This window comes from Sorex araneus, chromosome 5 (genome assembly GCF_027595985.1).
Source record: "Sorex araneus isolate mSorAra2 chromosome 5, mSorAra2.pri, whole genome shotgun sequence".
Classification (NCBI taxonomy): Eukaryota; Metazoa; Chordata; class Mammalia; order Eulipotyphla; family Soricidae; genus Sorex; species Sorex araneus.
In genome coordinates this window covers 74,065,056-74,089,512 of record NC_073306.1, presented here as the reverse complement: position 1 = coordinate 74,089,512, position 24,457 = coordinate 74,065,056, and the positions used below count along the sequence as shown (strand labels likewise).

The 24,457-nt window shown below is 35.9% G+C and overlaps 1 protein-coding gene across 1 annotated transcript in view; it reads left to right on the top strand.

The window, feature by feature from the left end:
- ZNHIT6 (zinc finger HIT-type containing 6) overlaps nucleotides 1-24,457 on the top strand; it is a 44,735-nt gene that overhangs the window by 7,745 nt on the left and 12,533 nt on the right. The window contains exons 6-8 of the mRNA XM_004603630.2: nucleotides 13,287-13,355; nucleotides 15,082-15,162; nucleotides 16,644-16,721. Of these exons, the coding sequence (XP_004603687.2) occupies nucleotides 13,287-13,355; nucleotides 15,082-15,162; nucleotides 16,644-16,721 (228 nt within the window). The remainder of the gene's footprint in view (nucleotides 1-13,286; nucleotides 13,356-15,081; nucleotides 15,163-16,643; nucleotides 16,722-24,457) is intronic.

Genomic DNA, 24,457 nt, shown 5'->3' with positions numbered 1-24,457 from the left:
TGTTATTTTAGAATACCTCAGGTCTCTAAAATGGCAAATCAGACTCTTCTTGCATTATGCCTCTTATGAATTTAGATTAATTTGGCTTTAATTTTTGTAGTGTTCTCCCAGGATTAGCAGAATAGTGCACAAAAAGGCTTTAGTTATGTTTCTTTTTTCATATCTATAAAATGGTGCCTACAGTGCTACATTATAGAGTTACGACCTTTACTTTATTAGTCTCATTAAAGTAATACTCATTAGCACAATTATTATTTTAATAAAATATCTGCTTATTAACTCATTAATGTAGAAAGGAATTGGTATACAGAAGCAATTTTGAGAATAATAGCATCCCTAATCATAAAAGTACATGTGTGTGTCTGTGTGTGTGTGTTGTGGTTTTTGTTTGTTGGGTTTGGTTGGTTTGGGATCACTAAGTCAATACTGAGTGATTACTCCTTGCTCTGTACTCAGTAGTCACTCTTAGGAGACTCAGGGTACCATATGGCTTACCAGGGATAGAATTCAGGTTAGCTGCATGCAAAGCAAGTTCTTCACTATCACTCAGGAGCTCATCATACACAAATTTGAAAATATATATATATATATATCTAATTTTTCATGTTAGATTCTTTTAGTTAAATAAAACATTGCAATTAGATTATTTTAGTTAAATAAAACATTTTAAATATCTCTTAAATAAAATACATTTTAAATACCTGGAGAGATAATTAAGGCACTTATCTTGCACACTTCTGACCCTGATTTGTTCCCTGGAACCGCATATGGGCTCCTGAGCATCACAGGTTTAGCCCAAAAACAAATTTAAAAACTTTATTTTTTTTTTTTTAACACATTGAGTATAAAAATGCCATCACTCTCCAAGTTAAACTTTTCTTTTTATAAACAAAAAAGGCATCTATGTTTTTACCTGTAGCTAGCTTTTTTTCCCAGTTAAGTATTTATGGACCTCTTATTAATGCAAATCTGCTTCATTATTTTAAGTAATATGATATTGTAATTAACCTTCTAAACAAATTCTTTTTATGCTATGTGACTTCTCTGTGGGACCAATTTCTAAAACATAGAATTATTAAAATTAGTACATTTAAGAAAAACTCCAACTGGTCTTACCTCAAAATTGTACCATTTTGTGTCTCCATTAAAAAAAATGTATCCAGGTGCCTATTTTAGTTTTACTGGTGCTTTTATTGAATATTAGGAAATTTCAGGGGGCATAGCTGTATTTTATCTTGTATGTTTATTCTTTCATTTCGTTTTCTAGATATTTTTGATGCATGTTAAAAATTTAAGTCTGTATAGAATAGAATTGTAAAGTGCCTAGGTCAGAAAACTGACTGGAGTCAGGCTGCCTACTTAAGTTTCTTATCAACCTCTTCTAGGAATGTGACCTTAAAGTCATCTGCCTAATGTGTTTGTGCCTTAGTTTCCTCATTATTAAAGTGGGACTAGTAGTAATAAACTGTTAATTTTTTTAATTTCTTCTTGCAGCATGTGTAAAAGTATTATATATAGCATGTGTAAAAGTATTAAATAGTGAGATACTATTTAAGTATCTCACTAGCACTAAGTTGTCTCTCATAATTGCTACTAATTTGAAAGGTTGAAATGATATTTATATTTGCTTTTATTTGATGACTACTGAGGCAAGGAATAGTTTGCCTGTGTGTTTTGGAGTGATAGCTTAACATTCAGTTGTTGAATTTGACTTAATTTCATTTGATATAGTATGGTTGATATGATATGGCTATTCATTCATAAAGCCTTTTGGGGAATTGATTCAGTGAAAAAGACAGTTCAGATCTATGCAATGAATTTATCCATTCATTCAATGTTGAACTTAAGTGCAAAACTGTTTTACTACTGACTGATTTTAAAATTTAGGTCTTGGATGAAGAGTAATACATTAAATTCTCATCAGATTGGAATTATTCGGGCAAGAGGTGGGGAGGTGCACTTTGAGCCATACCCAGTTGTTTTGAGGACTTGCTTCTGGCTCTGCACTTAGGGACAGGATCACTTTTGAGAGTACTGAGGAACTGTGTGCTGTTATGCGTGGAATTGAACCAGGGTCAACTGTGTGCAAGGCATGTGCTTTACTCTCTGCACTTTCTCTCCCATCCCTGAAAGTAATTCTTAAAAATTTATTGTTAGGTTATTGATAGCTTGACATTGCTTTAGCATGTTCCAGTATTTTATTTATTCTTATTCAGCATTCCCATTAGTGATTTTAGATCAGGATATTCAGCTTGGCAGCATTGATATTTTGAACAAGGTACTTGTCAAGTCTTGTATATTTTAGCATGGTTAGCTGGCAGAATCAGAATTGCAGATAATTTTGGTTCCTTAAAAATGGTAACCATGTAAAAAGATAGAAGGTAAATTTTACTTGTAGGGTACTATTTTGGGACAGTTGTGTTTCATAAGTTGCTTATATAAAATCACTATAATTGATGCTTCCAGAAGGTGGAAGAAGGAAATACTAAATTTTTTCAAATCTTTTTACAGTCATTCTCTCTGTATTGTCTTTAGGAGCTTGATTTTCAGTGTTCTTTTCCGCTTTCAAAAATAGTTAAGATTTTTCTCTTGGAAAAACATGGATTTAAATATATCCTCTGTAGTAATTCCTGAGTGCAGAGCCAGGAGTAACCCCTGTGCATCGCCAGGTGTGACCCAAAAAGCAAAAAAACAAAAAAATAAATATATCCTCTGCTATTTGCTACATACTAGATAATCATGGGCATGATCAAATTTACTGGGTTGATGACAGAATAAGTAATATCAAAGTAGTACCTAGCACTTAGTAAATAATATGTAGTGAAAATTAAAGGCTGGCTTTTCTTTCTCTGCAATCTTTGGGAAATGATTCACCTTGAGTAAGTCTGGGCAGCATTGCATAATCAAACAATGCCATTTATGTAATTACCAATAAACATGCCATTGTAATGAAATAAAAATGACTTTTCTTGCTGAATTATTAAAAGGCTTTTGGTTTGAAGATTTTTGAATTGTTGATTTTACTCTCTGGTTATTAAATTGTTTCTTTGTTTGTTTAAGTAGCCTGAAGCATTTTATCTAAAACATTTTGAGAAATAGCTCTTTGAATCTTTTTACTGGATTAATGTAAGGTTGATAGATACTGTTTATTTTATATATATATACTAAATAAATAAACTAACTAAACATATATATATATATAATATAGAAAACCATGGGAGAAATCTCTGGATTCTGTTCTGACCAACTATTTGCTTTTCTCTGGTTAACAGTGCAGTGGTTTTTAATTGCAACCTTGCTTACACTAGTTGTATAAATAATTAGAGACAGGCAAGTACTCTTAAAATTTTTATTTCTGAAGTTTACTATTTTGAGTTTTCTTTAGTAAGGATTGTGTAAAGAAAATGTTTTCTCCACTTTTCAGCTTGGAGACATTTAAAATCTGTTGAACCACTAGATTTAGCTAGAGAGAGGGATGTTCTGGAGTATGAACCAAATAATCTTGGATGTTCTCAGTTTTCCGAATCATATTTTTCATCTTAGTGACTTCCAAACTTGTGAAACTGCATTGATTATAGTTTTCATGCTATATGTTGTCTTGATTTATTTTTGTAGATGGAAGTTTGTACTTTGGGGAAAAGTTTTTTTGGGGGTACCACACCCGTCTCATGCCTCTGTGCTCAGGAACCATTCCTGGTGCTCACTGGACCATATGCAGTGCCAGGGATCAAACCAGCATCAACTACTTGCAAGGCAAGGGCAAGTGCCTTAATCCCTATACTGTCTCTCTGGCCAAAATATCTTTATTTCATCTTTTAAATGAATAGTAATATATACCCCCCCAGAAGTGCAGCAAGGTGAAGAAAGAAAATTTTGTGGTAACCCAGAAGTTTCTACTGCTTCACATAAGAATATGTACCACCGCTTTCCTCGAAGTTAGCTCTCTCCCTGACTTTGAACCTTTCTAATTATTTTCCCAAGAATATGAATTTTAACAAATTTCATTGTATGAATCAGATAGCTCATCCTTGCTTTTCATTATTAGCTGAATATAGATTGACAGTTTAGTATTTTAGTTCTTTAATTCCACAGTGTTCTCACTTATAACCACTTGTTTCATAATTTTTTTTGTCTTCGAAAATCTGTGCTTTCACTATGTCTGGGTGTGGTTTCATTTCTATTTTGTGGAGTTTATTTTGCCTTCTAAATATGACAGTTCTAAAAAGTTTTAATGCATTTAGTCTCTCATTTCTTTATCTTTGCTATGTTCTAGGTTAATTATTACTATTTTAAATTTTTTAATTTGTGTGATGGAACCTAGAGCCATGTGTATAAAGCTGTTTTTCTACCACGGCGCTACATCCCTGACCTCTCTAGGGGGTATTTTGTGTGACGGTCGCTTTTTATTTGTGTAGCACAAAAATGTTTTTGTTCCTCAAATCTAACTGGATTTATTTATATGAATATCTTTCTGTGTCATGTCTTTAACTCCCTTTTGCTCAATAGTTGAGGATATTTGTTGTCTGTGTACATAATTGTATCTGAAATTCTTAGAAGTTTGTGAGCAGCGGTTTTTGCTTACTTTTGATTATGGTGGCTTGCTTTCTTATTTTTTCTTTTGTTTTCCAAAAATGTGAACTCAGTTTCATCCAGACTTTACATATTGGTATGTATTTGCTTATTCTAGATATCTAAGGCGCAAGTCTCTTTAATTGCTTGGTTTTAGTTTTTCCAGACTTTTACTAGTAGTAATAACTTAAACCCAAAAATCATAGAAGAGGCCATAGTTATGCATTCTCAAGTAAAACTCTATCCCCACTGTGTCCTTGACTCTTCCTAGAGCCCAAACTGACATAAGTAAGTTTCCTAGTTATCTCCCTTTGACACTGGGGAGATTTTTTCTGGTTCACTCTTTTGCTTGGTTTTACTTAGTGATCTCTGTTTGATGCGTCCCATTTATATGGTGTCTCATAGACAGTGCCTGTTAACCATGTAACAGTGCTTGTTAAAACAAGTTTTTGGGGGCTGGGCAGTAGCACAGCGGGTAGGGTATTTGCTTTGCACGTAGCCAACCCGGGCTCAATTCCCGGCATCCCATATGGTCCCCTGAACACCGCCAAAAGTAATTCCTGAGTGCAGAGCCAGGAGTAACCCTTGAGCATCAGTGGGTGTGACTCAAAAAAGAAAAAAAAAAAAAACATAAGCTTCTTGGTTACCAAGAGGCCTACAGAGTAGTACAGAGTAGGTGTCATTGCTTCGCTTTCTACTGATTTTTAGTTTCTGTGTTTTCTTGGCCCCTGAAAATATTTCTAACTTGCTGATGAACTTAGTATATTTGTTTTGTTTCTACTATTGAGAATTTTTCATATTGCCTTCTTGATCATGTTACCCTAATAGTTTAAAATAAGGTTTGGTTCCAGTATAAGTTAAGGACAATAAAATTTTAAAAAAAAGGGGGGGTGAATCATGAAAACATGATATTTTCTTGTTCACAGCATTTCTGCATCTTGGAATTTGTTTACTATACCCAATTACATGGAAAATGAAATATGTACAGGGTTGTTCAAGAAAACATTGTAATAGCAAAAAAGTCACTGTCACTGTCATCCCGTTGCTCATCAATTTGTTCGAGCGGGCACCAGTAACATCTCATTGAGAGACTTATTGTTACTATTTTTGGCATATCCAATACGCACGGGTAGCTTGTCAGGCTCTGCCAAGAGGCCTCGATACTCTGGGTAGCTTGCTGGGCTCTCCGAGAGGGGCGGAGGAATCGATCTCGGGTCGGCCGCGTGAAAGGTGAACACCCAAACGCTGTGCTATCGCTCCAGCCCCAGCAAAAAAGTTGACTGCTTAAAAATATTATATTGGGACTGGAGAAATAGTACAGTGGGTAAGGCACTTGAACACAGACAACCTGAGCACAGCCAGGAGTAAGCCCTGAGTACTGCCAGGTGTGACCTAATCCTTCCCTCTAAAAAAAAGAAATTATGGTGTCCCTTTACAGTAGAAAAAGATAAATGTACTACTTTAGAACATTGTTGGCAGAAATGATAAATGAATAAATGTAGGTTCAGATCTATGTTTATTGTATACCACCATTGTATAAACTTTAAAAGTTATATAGAAGTTATATAGAGATGCTTGTATGCAACTATGTGTTACAAACTGGTAACATTGATTCCCTCAAGCGAGAGACATTGGGTGAAGGGGGACAGAAATTAGAAGTAGGTTGTCAGGGCCGGAGCGATAGCACAGCGGGTAGGGCGTTTGCCTTGCACGCGGCCAACCTGGATTCGATCCCCGGCATCCCATATGGTCCCCCAAGCACTGCCAGGAGTAATTCCTGAGTGCATGAGCCAGGAGTAACCCCTGAGCATCGCTGGGTGTGATCCAAAAAGCAAAAAAAAAAAAAAAGAAGAAGAAGTAGGTTGTCCATTCCTTTTAATATCACGTGCATGTATTGCTTCTTTTAAGAAAGGTGAGTTTTAAGTAATGTGTAAAGATATGGGTAGAACCATTAAACATATTTTGGGTTGCAAATATAATCTTAAAACCATAATTCTGATGCTATCAGATGAAACATTTTTTGTTTGTTTTGTTTTGAGGCCACACTCGGTTGTGCTCAGATCCCTGGCTCTGCACTCAGGGATCACTTCTGATGGCCTCAGGGGATCATGTGGGATGCTGGGGATCAAACCCAGCTTTGCCGAGGTCAAGAAAGGCTTCCTTCCCTCTGTATTATTGTTCCAGCCTTATCTTATAAAATATTTATAACATTTTTTATAGGTAGTTCATATTTTTGCCTGTCGCCGCCACCTATTTAAAGTTGTGTTTTAGTAATTTGTTACACAGATAGTGAACCTAGAGACAGATTGCCTGTGCTTAGATAGCATGTCTTAGTTACATAAGCACCTCTTTATTTCTGGCCATTTGGGTCTGAGGGTTTGGCAGTGAGGTGGGGAATGCACTTTTACTTTTCAGTTGGAAAAAAGAGTTAGTCAGAGCAGTCCCCTTCTCAGTAATGTCTGTAGCTTAACTCCAGACTTCGATTTTTGCTTGTAGACGAATCACCCATTCCCCAGAAATTCTGGGGAATCGCCCATTCCCCAGAAATTCCTCTGTCCCTAGTTTGCTTCCATGCTGTCCCATCCTGAGATGTAAGGAGCCCAGTTCATTTTGCCATTCGTTTACTGTTCTTAGCTTAGAACTTTGACTTCTTAACTTCTTTTGGCCCAGGGGTCTTTAAATCTCTATGGTCTCTTTTAAACCTAGTAGTAGTAAAGTAGTAATGTGTTAGCTATTATTAAACAACAGTGAATTAATATTTAAGAACTCTAGTCCTATTTTAGAAGCTAGCCACTAGATGTCCCTCTTGTAAAGAAATAAACTTTTTTTTTTTTAGTTCCAGGCACTATTTTTGTACAGCATTCTAATTACATCACAGTGACATGACCATTCACCTCTGTCTTAATGTTGATAGCACTTTTTTTAATAGACAATCTTGTTACATTTTTTAAAACACAGGGTTGGGAGAGGGTGTTGGCATGGGGCTTTTAAGTTGTTATGAGTTTGTACTCTGCTGTAAACTGACTTTAGCAAAGGAAAATGAAATGATGGGCTTAGCAGTTGTGGTCACAAGGGGAACAAGTAGATTTGCAGTGATCTTTGAGGGATTACATAATAATAGAGGCTCAGTAGAAATTTGTTGACTGAAAATGTCTAGCTTTGCCATTACAGCTTTGACATAGTTTGAAGACTTTTAAAGTAATGTCAAGACTTAGAATAACAACAAAAACGTATAGAAGCATGCTAATTTCGCGTCCAGGTACTTTTTTTATGTGCAGCCATGTAGACAGTGGTAAGGGAGTAACTTTGACACAGCATCACAGGGAGAGTACTTTTCCACAGCAATCATTTGTGGAATGGAAGCCATCTACTCTTGATCATACTGGGATCCCCAAATTGGTTCAGTTAGGGAGGTCTTCACTCATTACTTCTGTTTCTTCATGACATGTCTCTCGACAATATTCTTTGTACCTTCTTGACTGTCGCATTCATCAGCTCTCTTCTTCTGTGCGGGCACTTTTTGGCTCAACATGGATTTGGGGCACCTCTGAGCTCACTTTTTACTTTTAGTGTTACCTCTGTCACTCTGTGTGCTGCCAGAATAGTCTTTCTTAAATATATTCCACCATGATGTCAACCTTCATTTACTCCTTCAATGCTTTGTGCCGCAGGAATCATTATTTCAGACATAACCTTCGGTGGCCATAGGCAGAATTGCCAGTAGATGAAGTTTGATGTCTGGTTTTCAGGATGCAGATATCTGGGCCTGAATAGCAGAATTGTCAGTTCATTGCCTGGGTAAAGCTTGTCTTTATTCATATGCAAATGAAACTGCATATGTGGTGGGCAGAAGCACAGAGATATGGGAAATTTTTGTTCCTTCTTGGTTTTGTTATGAACTTAAAACTGCTCTGAAAGTGGTTTTTACTTGGAAAACAAAACCCAAAACCTGAGTCAGTTGGTTAACTGACATTTACCTCCATTTGAAAATTACTGACTTAGGGATTGGGAATGTGGCTCAGCAGTAGGGCACATGCTTTGAATGTGTAAGACCCTTGGTTTGATTCTTCACAGTATTAAAACGAAGAAGAGGAGCAAGGAGAAGAAGAAGGAAAGAAGAAAAAAGGAGGGAGGGAGAGAGGAAGGAAGGAAGGATAGTTGCCAGCAAGTCATGCTCCTTATTCTCAGGTAGTTATGGTCAGTGGCAAAACAAGTTAGCAAACTTCCACATAATGTGGCTAATACTCTTATGGAGTTACTGCCCAGTCTTGGGGAAAGTGTTTACTCGTCAGGATAGGGGGATATGAAAAGATCTCACAGGGCACGGAGAAGATAGAATTTGACTAGCAGATTTTTGAAGATAAACAGAAGTTTTTAAGTGGGTTTTTAATATAAACAGGGAAGGACAAACTGGTGGCGAGAATATCAGATGCAAAATGACAGTCAATATAAGCACTTTGATGTGTCTAAAACTACTGTGAAAATTTTGAAGTGATAGGAATAAGACAGAAGAAACCTTACTTTGGGTCAGCTTATACGTCGTTGAGGCTCAGACCTTAGTAAGTCATTCCTGTTCCTTGTTGAGCTCCATAATGAGTTGGTGTCTTCATAAGTCTGTTCTACCAGTGTATCCAACTCACTGTAGGAGGCTGAGCACTCCTAGAATGCCCAAGTTCCTGGCCATCTGTGAAAGGACACATGGTTGCCCATCTTCTTCATTTCTCCTTTGCCTTAATTCTTATAAGACATATTTTCTTCACAGTTAATATAAAACAGATGGTGGCATTTAGTGCTGGTTTTCATCTTTTGGTATGCATATATCTGTTTTCCTTTCTACATCCTAGTGTTTCTTAGTAGGAACTTGTTTTTGTTTTGTTGTTTTGTTTTTGCAGAGAACAAGTTTTTGTTGTGTGGGACTTGTCTCTGCATTGCCAAAAGGTTAGCATTTCTGGCGCCTGCCCACTAAATGCCCAAAGTGCTCCCCAGTTTTGGACAATCAAAATGGTCGAAACATTTCCATATGCCTACCATCAGGTTGGAACCATTGTCTTGAGGGCTGCTTTATTAAGTGACCACATATTTATCAATAATTTGAAACAAAGTGTACTTTTAAATTTAGATCTTCAACTGTGACGTCAATTTCTTAATATATTGTATACTCAACTCAAAACCACATATTCAGCCTGTTTTCTATTATAAAGTAATAGTCATACTAATTTTAAAAAGTAAAACATATAACTGGAACTTTTTAAGTATTTTAATAATATGTGACCCATAAAATTGTTTTTCTCCTCTTCAGTTCTAAAAATTTTAATTCATGCTAAGTGTCTACAGATCCTTATTCACTTTCTAAAAAAAATTCTCATGTTAATTATTCTAGTAAAATTGATGGATGAATTATTTTAATGAGCAAATTATTTTAATGAGCACTGGTTGTTAAATTTATTTTTTTAAACTTAAAACTTCAGAGTGGTTTGTGATATAAAAAGATTGTATTGAGTGAGTATTTGTAAGTGGGATAGATTTCAAATATAATAACTCAGGTCATTGGGACCCATTTTATACCTTCTGTTTTGTACCTTCTGTGGTATCAGCTGAATCTTTGCAAGCATAGGATGCTTGCTCCATATAGTAATGCCAAAAGGAGGAGCTGGAGGTGCTGAGTAGTACCGTGTGTAGGGCACTTGTCTTGCATGCAACTGACCCAAGTTCGATTCCCCCTCATACCATTATGGCCCTCTGAGCCCCACCAGTCATCCCTAAGCTCAGAGCCAGGAGTAAGCCCTGAGCACGGCCAGGTGTGTCCCCCCTCCCCAACAAAAATAATGAAAGGAGTGCTTTTGTTTTAGCATTACTGAGCAGAAGCCACGAAATCTACTATGATTGAAGCATCTGGGTCCTTTCCACTTTTTATATATAGCGTCAAGGAAAATAGAGGATATTGACTTTACCCCTCTTTCCTTCCTTTTGTTGGTTTTGCTCCAGGACACCAGTTTCATACCTACCTAGTGTGCACATGCACACCTGGCTGCATATGTAGTGTGCATATGCTTGTTTATTGCTCTGAGAATCAGTTTTCCTTGGAATTATGACATAAAACTCCAGGGGTGGACATCAGCTGTTTATTTGTTTATTTATTATATTTGGGCCATGCATTGCATTGTTCAGGAGTGAGTCATGGCTCAGCATTTGAGTTGTGCCTGTCAGTGCTCAGGGGATCCTGTGATGCTGGGGACTGAACCTGTTCTCCTGCATGCAAAACATATACTTCAGCTTACTGAACTCTTCTCGCCAGCCTTGAAAAAATAAAAACTCTTGAAAAATTTAATTTGATGAATATGAAACTTCCCTCGCCACCCCTGAATGTGTGTCTTCATCTGCATTCTTACTTTCTTAAGACTGGGAAAAAATGATCCTTAACAGTTTCCAGTAAGAGTTAAATGAATTTCCATTATTGACCCAATAAAGGAAAGTATAAAACAATGTTTTGTCACTTTATGCATGTACCATCAGCATTAAACTTTTTATTATTGCCTCTCAAAGAGCCTCTTTAGATATTTTTCCTCGTATTCCGCTACTGTACAATATTTTAGATACCACATATATAGTAGCACTGTCGTCCCATTGTTCATCAATTTGCTTGAGCGGGCACCACTAACGTCTCCATTGTGAGACTTGTTGTTACTGTTTTTGTCATATTGAATACACCACAGGTAGCTGTTAGGCTCTGCTGTGCAGGCAGGATACTCTGGGTAGCTTGCTGGGCTCTTCGAGAGGGATGGAGGAATCAAACCTGGGTCGACCGCATGCAAGGCAAACCCACTGTGCTATATCACTCCAGTCCACTTTATTTTCTACTCTCTGAATTTTTAACTTAAGATATAATATGCACTCTTATATAGATACATATTTTTATGTAAGGCCACATTGTATCTAAGATTTTTAATCTCCTGACAACCAATTTTCAAACATTGGGGTATACTTTTCTGTAATACTACTCCCCATTACATTTCACTTAAGTACTGCATATGTATTATGTATCTTTTTTTTTAATCTCATGATAACCAATTTTTGCCCTTTGGATGATATTACCCACACCCATCCCAACCCCAACTGAAGTTGGTATGTGTGCTATTGTGTAATGAGAACAAGCTTTGCATGAATTATTACTTGAGTGTCATGAAACTCATGGAGAAGATCAGTGTTTCAGTTGGCAGGTTGTTCTGAAGGAACATTAAGATTAATTTTTGCCACCACCACTACGTAATTTTATCATCAAATTCTGAATATAGTACCTTATGGTGCATATCTAACCTTTACATTCATAAGGAATACTTACAACTTAGCTGTATTAAATTTAACAGAATTGTTTCTTGTATGATAAACAGTACTTTCAACATAAGCATAATAATGCATATATTTCCTGGCCTGAAATAGTTTTGTTAATAAAGTTTCCATACACATATCTGTGATAACTCACTTCATAGAAGGGTTTTTTACTTGACTTTTATGTTCATTGACAAAATTGATTAAGTCATCATATTTCTAGTGGAATAGCTCGGCTAGATTTTACTTACATATTATTTTAGATTTTGAACCATGTTACTAAGGGGTGAATTCTCACTCCCTCCCGCCTTCTTTTTCCAGCTCCTATATAACTACATTTCTCAGTAAAAACTGTTTTGCTTCACAGAAAAAAAATAAAACCATAATTTGTTGGAAATATTTAAATTTCTGTAATGGATTTAATATAATTTTATTATTTAATGTAAATTTTATTTTTTATTTAAATTTTAAATAGAATGGTGTTTAGTCTCACCAGATTTACCTATTAAATGGGAAACTGGGTCTTATTTTTTATTATTGTTACTGTTGATCTTTTATCAGACCAAAAATTTAAACCTGAAAGCAAATATACTCCAGCTCAGAGTGCATTCTGCTCTTAGCAACCAACTTGTTGTCTACTGTTTTTGCTACTGAATGCATGCACTCATGGCTCAGAGTATATCTCCAGCCAGCTGCTCTCACTGGACAATACTTCATTCACCTAGTTTCCAGTCTTGTCCAGCAAAGACATCAGCTCATTGTTTTGAGTCCTGCGGAAATTTGTTTGTAAACTTCAAATAAGAGCATGCAGATCCTAAAGACCCCTGAACTCTCAGAAGTTGCCATCCAGTTCAGGAATGCTTCACTTAAATGTTTTCTCTTAAAAAAACATTTGTGTATTTATTTTTTAAACAGTTTTTATGATTCTAGAAAATAGTACTTAGCAGAAAAAAATATGTCAAGTTCTTAGAATATTTTTGGAATTATAGAATAAAAGTTTTGAAAGTATAGGGGTGCAGAGATAGTGCAGATGGTAGGACATTTGCCTTGCATGTCCTACCATGACCCAGGTTCAATCCCTGGTACCACATATGAAACTCTGAATATCACTGGGTTCGCCCCCCCAAAATTTTTTTTTTTTCCTTTTGGGTCACACCCGGCGATGCACAGGGGTTACTCCTGGCTCTGCACTCAGGAATTACCCCTGGCGATGCTCAGGGGACCATATGGGATGCTGGGAATCGAACCCGGGTCAGCCGAGTGCAAGGCAAACGCCCTACCCACCGTACTATCACTCCAGCCCCCCCAAAAAATTTTTTAAGAGGTTTGATTTATTAATTTTCTAGTCAAGATTTATTTATTTTTTTCTTCACATGATTATTTTCCATTAGGAAACAACAATTTTGTTGGCATTTGAAACTTCAGTTTCCACAGAGTCAAGCTGTATACATAGAAAAAAGGTATGTATTATCACCACTAGTTTCAGAAACTGATGTTTTCCATCTATATTTAAAGTGAATGGTTAGCTCAAAATGATACTGGTAAATGTTTGTCAGTGGTAAAATTAATAACTTTCTTGCAATATATTTTTTCAATAAAATGAGTGATCTTTTCTTGCTCCTTACATAAACAGTGATGAACCTTAGAAATAATATTGAATAAGTAAAGTTAAGAAAATATGCAGAAAATGCGTCCTTTTGAGTATTTTTTTAAAAATAGAAAAATAATGTACTCATTGGGAATACCTGTAGAAGTGGTAGAAATCTAAAGAAAATGATTAGCACAGAAATCATAGTGTTGGTTACTACAGTAGGAAGTGGCTTTAGGATGTGAGATGGAAAAAGAATTGAGAGGACTGAAAACTTTCTTAGTCTGAGTGTATAGCAGTAAAAAATGACCTAAAATTATATTATGCAGAGATTGCTATTGTTATCCTCGTTTGCAGCATTTCTCATGAGGCAGTATCTTAGACATGTACATAAGTTTAGTTTATTCTCTCTCTCTCTCTCTCTCTCTCTCTCTCTCTCTCTCTCTCTCTCTCTCTCGCTCGCTCTCGCTCGCTCTCGCTCTCTTTTTTTTGTTTTTTTTTTTTTGCTTTTTTTTGGGGGGAGGGTCACACCCAGTGATGCACAGGGGTTACTCCTGACTCTGCACTCAGGAATTACTCCTGGCGGTGCTCAGGGGACCATATTGGATGCTGGAAATCAAATCCAGGCCACGTGCAAGGCATACGCCCTACTCACTGTGCTATCACTCCAACCCCCAATATATTCATATTTGAAGTTGATTAGCAGAAATAGTTTTTTAATTCTAATTTTTTCATATCATGGAAATCTTAAAGTGCCATTGGAAATACTTAATGGTTGTATACTATTTGATTCCTTGGGTTCAGCAAATTTTGTCTCCTTCTTAAGTAATATTTTTATACTTTTATGTGTTTCATATATTCATAAATATTTCTCTTTGTAAATGTATTAATTTTATTGTAGAATTTCCTTATATGAAAGCACATAACAGAATTAAGGGAGAGGGAGGACTTAAACATTTTGCATCTACAAGTATGTGACATAATTGTATATGTGAATACATACCTTGATTAAGTAAAAGGAATTTAGTGGTGTTAGAAATTTGTTTCTACAGATTTAGAGTTTAAAAAGCTGTACTTAAAAGAACATTGGAATACTTGACTGTACTTAAAAGAACATTGGAATATTTAATGATTTGTTTCCCATGAAAATAATATCACTTTCTAAACCTAGTCTTATGATTTAGAATGACTAAGTTTGAATGGCCACTAAAATTGGCATCATCTGAAACCTTTTTTACAAACTTCCAGTTCAGCAACTTTCAAGTGTATTTCATCTTGACTTCTTTCATCTTCATGCACAGGTGTGCATTAACAGAGGCTTCAAAATTTTTAATTGATTTATAGAAAGCTTTTCAAACACTGTTTTTTATGACTTTACTATGTCCAAGAAGTCTTTGAGCTTTTTTCTCCAAGTTATTTGTGCTTAAAAGGATGTTATACTTTGCCAAGAATGAAAAAATTGAAACTGTTTTGCCAAAAGCCCTGTGTTTTTTTATTAAGGATAAATTAAAAATCTACAGGATTTAGTAATTCTAAGTAACACATTAACTAGAAAAGTACAAATAATAATGTTTTATTTTTTTGCTCTTTGTTGGAAGAGTACCAGATGATAAAACTATTAATGAAATCCTAAGACCGTACATTGATCCTGAAAAATCTGATCCTGTAATTCGTCAAAGGTATTTTTTAAGATGTTACGATTCTCTTAAAGTATTTGAAATATTGAGATGTATATTATGTGCATATTTATTATGTAAAGTCATGCCTTTAGGTTATAATGTGTCAGTACACTTTACTTTCTCTTTCATTTCCTTGATATTTATCCAAGATCTTATCGAAGATTATGCTTTTAGATAATAGTGCCTTTTTACTTTGTTCCAGATACTATTTGGAACTTTAAAAAAATAGTAATTTACTAAGAAAGTATGTAGATTAAATTGATAAAGTAATAAATGTATTGATTTAATCTAGATTCTTAGTAAGTTACTATTTTTTTTTAAGTGAAATTTAAAGTGATTAGGGACTTCCTATAGCACTACACAGGGAATCTGGGCTTCACATTCAGGCCATATGGAGTCAGGATCTACTCTCTGAACCTTTAAATAACCTTCATGTGGAACCAGAAACAAAAGTAACTGCTAAAGACAGGAAATCCTATTTCAGCCAAGTCTTCATAAAATTAAGATACACACAGCCTCCTGTCCAGAAATACAACATGAACAAAAACTGGTTAACATTACATAGCAGAAAGATTCTGTGTGGATTAGAATAGCTAATCCTGTCCTTAATTGACTATTTAATTAGGAACAAGTTACTTAACTTTCAGGCCTTAATTATTTTCTGTCAATTAAATGAAAATGATAATATCTAGTAGGTACTATTACAAACCTTTAAAGCAATCATATAAAAAGTTACTGGCAATATAGGCAACTATCAAAATAAGAAACTATTGCTAGATATGAATTAGTGCTCTTGGTTAGGAGCCCACGTGATTTTCTTCTTACCAAACGGTACCTGCCAGGTATATGAATGTTTGATTTGGTTTTAGAGTGACCTGACATTTAAAACTTAGGTTAGAGAGGACCAGAGAAATAGTACAGTGGGTAGGCCACTGGTCTGGCACACATTCAACCCGGGTTTGGTCTCTAATACTCGATATGGTCCCCTGAGTCCTGACAGAAGTGTCCCCAACATAAATAAAATCTTTTTAAAAATCTTAGATTGAGCAGATTCTTAAATGTCAGATCTGATTTTTATTAAATTTTATTTTATGCTTTTGGGTAACAATAATTCCAAAAACTGAACCAGAACCCCGTCACATAACAAAGAGGTTTGGGGTCAACTATAAAAATTTGTTTCTTTCCTTATTACTGATAATTCATCTACTTCTGCTACATTTATCAGAAAGACAAAATGCATGTCACTAAATTGATTGCATTTTTAAATAAATAGCAAGACTAATTTACTGATATGGGTGATTTTTAAAGGATAGTTGAATAGAGGAAAAATAATTTTTTAAATTCTGGTCCTTGATAAAAAAATTTTTTATTCCTCTTTTTAATGTTTAGTTGAATTTTAAGTATTAACTGCTCATAAATGCTTAATCACCTATAGGCAATATCTTAAAATGTAATAAAAATCAAAACTACTTTCATTTTAGGTTGAAAGCCTATATTCGCTCTCAGACGGGGGTCCAAATTTTAATGAAGGTTGAATATATGCAGCAAAACTTAGTAAGGTAAAATTACTTTGCTTTGTATTTCTTTAATTAGTTTATAACTCTTTGATATAATTAAAAAACTTGATTATTTTGTGTAATTAGTTATTACCTGGCTCTTTAGAAATCACTGGTTAAAAATTTCTTTTTTGTTTGTTTGTTTTTTGTTTTCCAACGATGCTCAGGGGTTACTGCTGGCTCTGCACTCAGGAATTACTCCTGGCAGTGCTTAGGGGACCATATGGGATGCTGGGGATAGAACCCAGGTCGGTCACGTGCAAGGCAAATGCCCTACCTGCTGTACTACCACTCCAGCCCTAAAAATTTCTATACTGTATCATGTACAACTAAGATTTATAAATTTTGTTTTAAGAAATACTCTATAAAATAAGATTCTGCTTTCAAGATTTTGTATTTGGAAGTATAAATATTTGTGTCAAACTGACTATTGAATGTGGTACCGGAATGTAATGAAAATTAAGTAATTAATGAGAGATGTTGATGGAAAAGGTGCGATTTAAAGTGTATTCCATTTAATCATGTCTAAACAAAAATGAAACAATATGTGTTGTTCTCTTGGAGTGTACCTCTGGAAGTAGTCATTAAAGAGTTCTTTAGAGGGGCTACATTTGGGTCACACCTAGAGTAACCTCTGTAGTCCTCTCTAGCCAAAAGCAGTGCCGCAGATTAAACTGAGGGGCAGGGGTGTGTAGGGCGAGGGTTTGACTCCTGTATTCTCTTTGGCCCAAACAATTCTTCTCTGCTTCCTTTCTTAACATGTACCATATTTTTTATAGCTCATGTAAATGTTATTCATGTTTCATATTGTAATACTTAATGAGTATACGATGGCTTCAGTTTCATTAGCTTGTTAAAAGTAAACTAGTGAGCATTTTTGTGAAAGGTGAGATTACTTTATAATAATACCACATATTATATCATATCATATTATTATGATATATAATAATAATTGATAGATAATATCATTTCACCTTCTTTTAGCCATAAAGTAGTGTATACTCTCAGCATTCTGACAACTTGGTTACGTGTTAATTAACTCATTCTGACTCTTTTTCTCCACTCTTAAAATTTTGTGACTTCTTGTCATGTCATAAACTACCAATGTGGAGGTAACATTGTAATTGGCTCTGAAAGAAAGGTAGACAAGAAACCATAAAGGAATGTCCATCTTGGTTTAAGAAATTCTTATTCTTAAATGCAGAACAGAAAATAAAATTGTTTCCTTTTTATGTGCTCATCTAACCCTGAATAATTCAAGTTGTAACTCTCAGCTACTATTTTAATGGTTTGCATGAATGACATTGTTTTAAGAAAATAATAAATATTTGAGATACCAGGTTGCTTTTATAGAATTAAATTAAAAGGTCTGTGGGATGAGCTTGGGCATCAGTTGACTAAACCTTTGGAGCAGGGAAAGGGAACTTGAACCATCCCCACTGTGCTCAGAGACTACTCCTTGGTGCTGGGGGTCATGGCTGGCCATGTTTGAGGACCACGTAGTACCATGGAGTTAACCTGGGATTCCTGCATGCAGCGATGTGTTCCAGAGTTCTCTGAGATATCTTTCTGGCCCCTGAACAGCTTAGCCAAAGCTTAGGAAAGCAACCTATAACTTTGGGGTATAACTAATAAAAAAAAGGTTTGCTTGTTTTCTTTTGTTTTAGATTATTATGGCTTTGTGTCCTTGTTTTTTGTTTTTTATTTCTTGGCCTGAAAGAGAATTTGTTGTTTACATTTTAACTCAATAAGTTGAGCTGTGGCAGTAAAGAAACCCCAGCTTACTAAGCCATACTTGTCTTCTTTCAGGAGAGTCTCTTCTAAAATTTAAGGAAATCAAAGATTTTTGTAATGAAAAGTAAACACAGGATACTGAATATTTTACAGTTTATAATTTAGGGACTAGAAAGATAGTATAACAGGTAGGGCACTTGCCTTGCATGTGACTGACCCAAGTTCAATCCCCAGCATCCCTTGTAGTCTCCTAGCTTTACCAGGATTAAACCCTGAACACAGTTGGGTGTAGCCAAAAAAATATATAGTTTACAATACAGTACGAATACAGATCACAGTATTTGAAACTTAAAATTACGTCCTGTAAATCCATGAAGAAACAGGGTTGCGATTTCAGCACATTGTAGCAGATCAGGATTTTCTGAACTTTGCAAAATTGTCTACAGCGCTGTGATCCAGAGGGGAACTGTTGGGAAAAGAATTTTTGTGCAGTTGCTTCAAGGGAAATCAGAACACATGGAAGTCAGAACACAGGAAGATAGTTTTATTGGTAAAACTTTTTAATAGAATCAAGGGAGGGGAATCTCAACACTGCATTACCACCCTCAAGTCAGAGAAATGCAATGAAATGAGCATTAGATGACCCAGTTTCAGGTTTCAACTTCTCAGTGTTCCATTAACCTTTAAGATCTTTCATTTTCTCTTATTTTAGAACCTTCCTTCTTAGAGATCCTCAGAGGATCGGGATTACATCTTGAGTTAGCTTTCCTAATCACTGAAAAGTATGCTAGATTTTTAAAGACAGTAGTGATATGAAAATAAATTATGTGAGGAACTTTAAGGCAGTAATAATGTCCAACACTTTGATAGAGGTAGCTTTTATCCTGAGAGTGAACCTAAGTTGAGGTAAAGTATATCCTTATATGTCTCTTAAGTTAACCTTAAGACAATTATTCAGAGCCGGAGCAATAGTACAGCAGGTAGGGCATTTGCACACGGCTGACCTGGGTTCAATCCCCAGCATCCCATATGGTCCCTCAAGCACCATCAAGAGTAATTCTTGAGTGCAGAGCCAGGAGTAACCCCTGAGCATTGCTGGGTGTGATCCCAAAAGCAAAAAAATAATAATTATTATTCTAAATTCTACAAAGATACAGCCTTATGACTATTTCATTTTTTTGTAATAATAAGTAACAAGATTAGATACTTTAGGAGTGCATTTGAAATAGGTTATTTTTTTTTCATTATTTTAAGTACTACAGTGTTCTCCAGATATACATTGATTATTAGACTAAGGTGATCACTTATGTTTTATTATACATGCAGAGTTATATCATGCAAATACATTGAGGTAATATCTAAATAAGATAATTATAGGTTATAAATGTTAACTTTCTAATTTAAGGTAAGACTGCTAAAAAGGGAGGATTTTATTACTTCTTGGAAAGTACTTAAAAGGCAGAAACATGCAATTTCATCTTAACTGTTGGACTTTAAGTTATTTTGGCAAGGAGAATGGCGGGGCCACTCCCAGAGGTTCTTGGCCTAGCTGTGCTGGTCTGAAGGTTCAGGGCGTAAGCCACTGATGGTAGGAGCCACCGGGCTACACCTGGTGGTGCTGGTAATATAACTCGGGGCCTGCATATTCAAGACATGTGCTTCACCTTAGTACTCACAGTGGCCCAGGTGCTTTCTAGCTGTCAGAGCAATATCAGTACAGTAAACCATTCCTGCCCCTATATAACAGCTTAATATTCCCAGTGGAGGAAAATCTAAAGTTGTGTTATAAATTTTATTATTTGTAAAATTATTAATTATTATTTTGTTAGCCAGACCATACTTTTTTTTCTGCCACATTAGGTTCTATAAGCCTTTTCTTTTCCTTTTTTTTTGCTTTTTTTGGGTCACACCCGGTGATGCACAGCGGTTACTCCTGGCTCTGCACTCAGGAATTACCCCTGGCAGTGCTCAGGGGACCATATGGGGTGCTGGGAATTGAACTTGGGTCAGCTGCGTGTAAGGCAAATGCCCTACCCACTGTGCTATTGCTCCAGCCCCTGTAAACCTTTTCTTAGAAAGCAAAAGAGTGATTTTGAAGCAGAAAAGCCTATACTGTAATGCCAGGTCCTACCTGTCGGACGATAGCCATTGTATTGTGGCTTGCTTAACTGACAGCTGACTTCTCTGAACTCCTATGCTGCTTATTATAGTTTTCCAAATCTGTTTCGCTGTAGGCCTGTATTTTATGTTTACTGATAAAATCTTTGTTTCTCCTAGAGTTGTTACATTTTTATTCTCCTAGAATAAAAATTCTCCTAGTTGTTACATTTTTATTCTCCTAGAGTTGTTACATTTTTATTTTTATTACCTAAGCACATTTAATCTCCTAAGAACATAAATAGCCTTACACAGGAACGAGTAAGGTACAGTTCTGTTGTGGGGAATGCAGACACAAAGCAAAGGTGACTGTGGTTCCTGGCACGGACCTGTGTTCTGAGAGGTGGAGGGAACAAGAGGCTTAGAGCAATGTTGAGTTTCAAGGTGTCGTGGCACCACTTTTGGGACATTTGTTTTTAAAAGAATGGTCTTTCTAAATTAACGATGTTTATAGGGTCCTCTTAAAATGAAGCTATAGCATATTCAAGAAAGATATAATAGTATCCTGCTAGCATACATGATCTGTGGAGAAGTAGACTATCTTTAAGATTCCAGATTTGTTTAAAAAGATTCCAGATTAAACTTAGTAGTAGACAAATTGTTTCACCATTACAAATATTAAATTAAATCCCCGCTTCTTAAAACTAATCCGAAATATGAGTTATTCCAAGATAATCTTTTTTTTATCCAGATACTTATATCTAAGTAGGTATTTTGTAAAATAAAGGTAATGTTTTTTATTTGATCCCAACTTTGCAATATTCCCAAGCCTCTGTTTTGCCATTGGAAATTGGGATCAAGACAGAAATGTATATTGCATTGTGAAGATTCCTGTGAAATAATGCTCAATGCCTAGCGCAGATTAGTCTCCACAAATATCACAGCTGTGGGGTGCTGTCTATGTATCTTATTTGAAAAAAAATCTGTTTTTCTCTTTTTAACTTTTTTTGTTTTTTTTTTTTCTTCAAGGGGGCGGGGGATTGGGGGATTATGTTTTACTGGTGCTTTATTTAGCTTGGAAATTAACTTTGTCAGATGGGTGTATGCACACATTTTCTCCCAGTTTGTAGGTTTTGTGGGTTTTTTAGTCGTTAGTCTGGCCATTGTTTCTTTTACAGTACAAAAGATTTATTTACTTTTGTAGAAGAATTATTAACGTGACATAGTCCCATTTGTTTATCTATGCTTCTCACTGCTTGGCCAGTAGCATTGAATCATTAAAGGTGCCTATAGATTCAGTGTCATGAAAGGTCCTGCCTATGTTTTCCTCTGAATTTATTAATTCAAGTCCAATTGAGGTATTTAGTTTATTTTGAATGGACTTTTGTGCAGAGTGTGAGATTGGATCTGCGTTCATTTTTTTTACATGTCATTGGCAGTTTTCCCAGCATCATTTGTTGAAGAGGGTTTCCTGGCTCCACTTCATATTCTTGCTTCCTTCATCAAAATTAGTTGACTATACCTGATGATCTGTCTGTGGACTCTCGGTTCATTTCCATTGATCTCTTCAGTCTGTCTTTATTTCACTAACACTCTTGATTATTATAGCTTTATAATATGATTTTAAGGTTGGGAAGAGAGAAGCCCTACCACCATCTCCTTTTTTTCTAGGATTGCTTTGGGGGAATGTTATATTGCCCCATACAAATTTTGACAGCTTTTGGTTTATCGTTTTAAAAAATGTCATGGGTATTTTTTTACATGGACTGCATTGAATCTATATTGTGTTTGATAGGATTGTCATTTTGACGTTGTTAGTTCCTCCAATCTATGAGTAGGGCATGTGTTTAAATTTTCTTATATCTTGTACTTTTTAGTAGCAGTTTACAAAGTTTTCTTTACGTAAATTTTTGACCTTTTTCTGTTGATTTCAGTTATTTGATTTTTTTTGAGGTGCAGTTCATATTTCTTTTGACATAAATTGGAAGAATATGAAGTTGGCAAGTTTTAGATGTGTTAACTGTTACTTCTACAAAAATGGCCTCCAAATTCTGTCTCTAGCTATCTTCAGTTACAGTCCTTACTAGATCCTAAGCTTCCCCATCAAGATCACATGTACCACATCCATTCCTGACTTGTGTATGCTTAGTTTTGCTTTAATGATTTTTTATACCCAGTCAGCAGTCAATAACTGTCCAAGCTTATTTTCTGTTATTGGTATTATCATACTTCTAGTACTAGAAACATGAAAACTTTGAGCCATCTTTGACTTCTCCCTGGTTAACCTTCTGTGCATAATTGGCCTCCATAATGAGTTGCCTGTATGTGCTCTCCTCTGAATTCTGCTAAGTTAAGACTATTGTTTATGTGTCTACAGTGGAATCTTTTCCTTCCCCCTAACTAGATATGATTTCCTTATTTTTTGAGCCCCTCCCCCAAAAGAAAAATGTTTTCTGTACAGAACTTCCTGCAGTCCTATCTTAACACTTTTTCCCCAATTGATAACTTCCCTTGTGAAGACAGAAACTACCTTCAATATCTTCATTTTCAATTTTCCACAGTCTGAATCAGTGACTTTAGTTGTCATGAATTGTGAAAGTAATATAAGAATAAGCTTAAGTAGGAATATTCCTCCTAATTCATAGATATAGGCATCACACTGCAAGCAGTTCTTTTCTTTTAATGTAAATGCACAGAGACTAAATTATTTTGGTTTTGTGGGCCATGTAGTTATACTTATCAACTCTGCTATTGTAGCACATAAATAGCTATAAATAGTACATATACGATTCATTCTCTTTATGTTCTAGTAAGGTTTTTTTTCCTGCATGACAGTGGACTGGACTTGGCATGTTTACCAATAACTTAATTTAAATATCTGTTAGTTATTTGTGACTTTTATTTAACGAATCAGACTAATCTCCATCCTTAGTATGTGAATTGAGAGCTCTGTAGCAATGTAGCACTGTTATTGCATTGCTCATTGATTTGCTCAAGCAGGCACCAGTAACGGCTCTATTGTGAGACTTGTTGTTACTGTTTTTGGCATATCCAGTATGCCACAAGGAGTTTGCCAGGCTCAGCCGTGCGGGCAGGATACTCTCGGTAGCTTGCCGGGCTCTCCAAGAGGCCTCTGTACCATCATTTTTTTTTTTTTTTTTTTTTGGCTTTTGGGTCACACCCGGCGATGCTCAGGGGTTACTCCTGGCTCTACACTCAGGAATTACTCCTGGCAGTACTTGGGAGACCATATGGGATGCTGGGAATCGAACCCAGGTTGGCATCGTGCAAGGCAAACGCCCTCCCCACTGTACTATCGTTCCAGCCCCATTAAATAATCTACAGTAAAGTCCAGGCAATAAGACAGTTTTGCCTGTGATCTTTTAGAGAAAGAAATTTTGCGTATGTGGGGACCTCAGTAGGCAGAGCTTCTCTGACCTCCCACTTTATGTTACTTCCCAAGTTTTGACTTCCTAGATGCTCACTCTGCCTTTAAGAAACAGTTTTCAGCCCCAGTTCATACGAAGAAGGTTTCTTGTCTGCCACTTATCGTCCTGCCAGATCCCTCATTTTAGTTCAGCCTAGTGACTCTTCCAAAACTTCAATATCTTTTCCATTGATCATCCAATTATATATTTCTTAGAAAGAAATAGGGACCAGAGTGATAGAAAAGTGGGTGAGGGCACTTGTCTTGCACCCGGCCAACCCAGGTTCAAGCCTCATCATCCCATATGGTCCCCCAAGAATCACCAGGAGTGATTCCTGAGTACAGAGCCAGGAAGAACCACTGAGCCTCTCCAGGTATCGCCCCAAACCCCCCCCCCCCCAAAAAAAAAAATGTTTTCTCACAGGTCAGTATCCACCATCATTATTTAAGACAGCTGTTTGAAACTGCAGTTTTCTGGCTC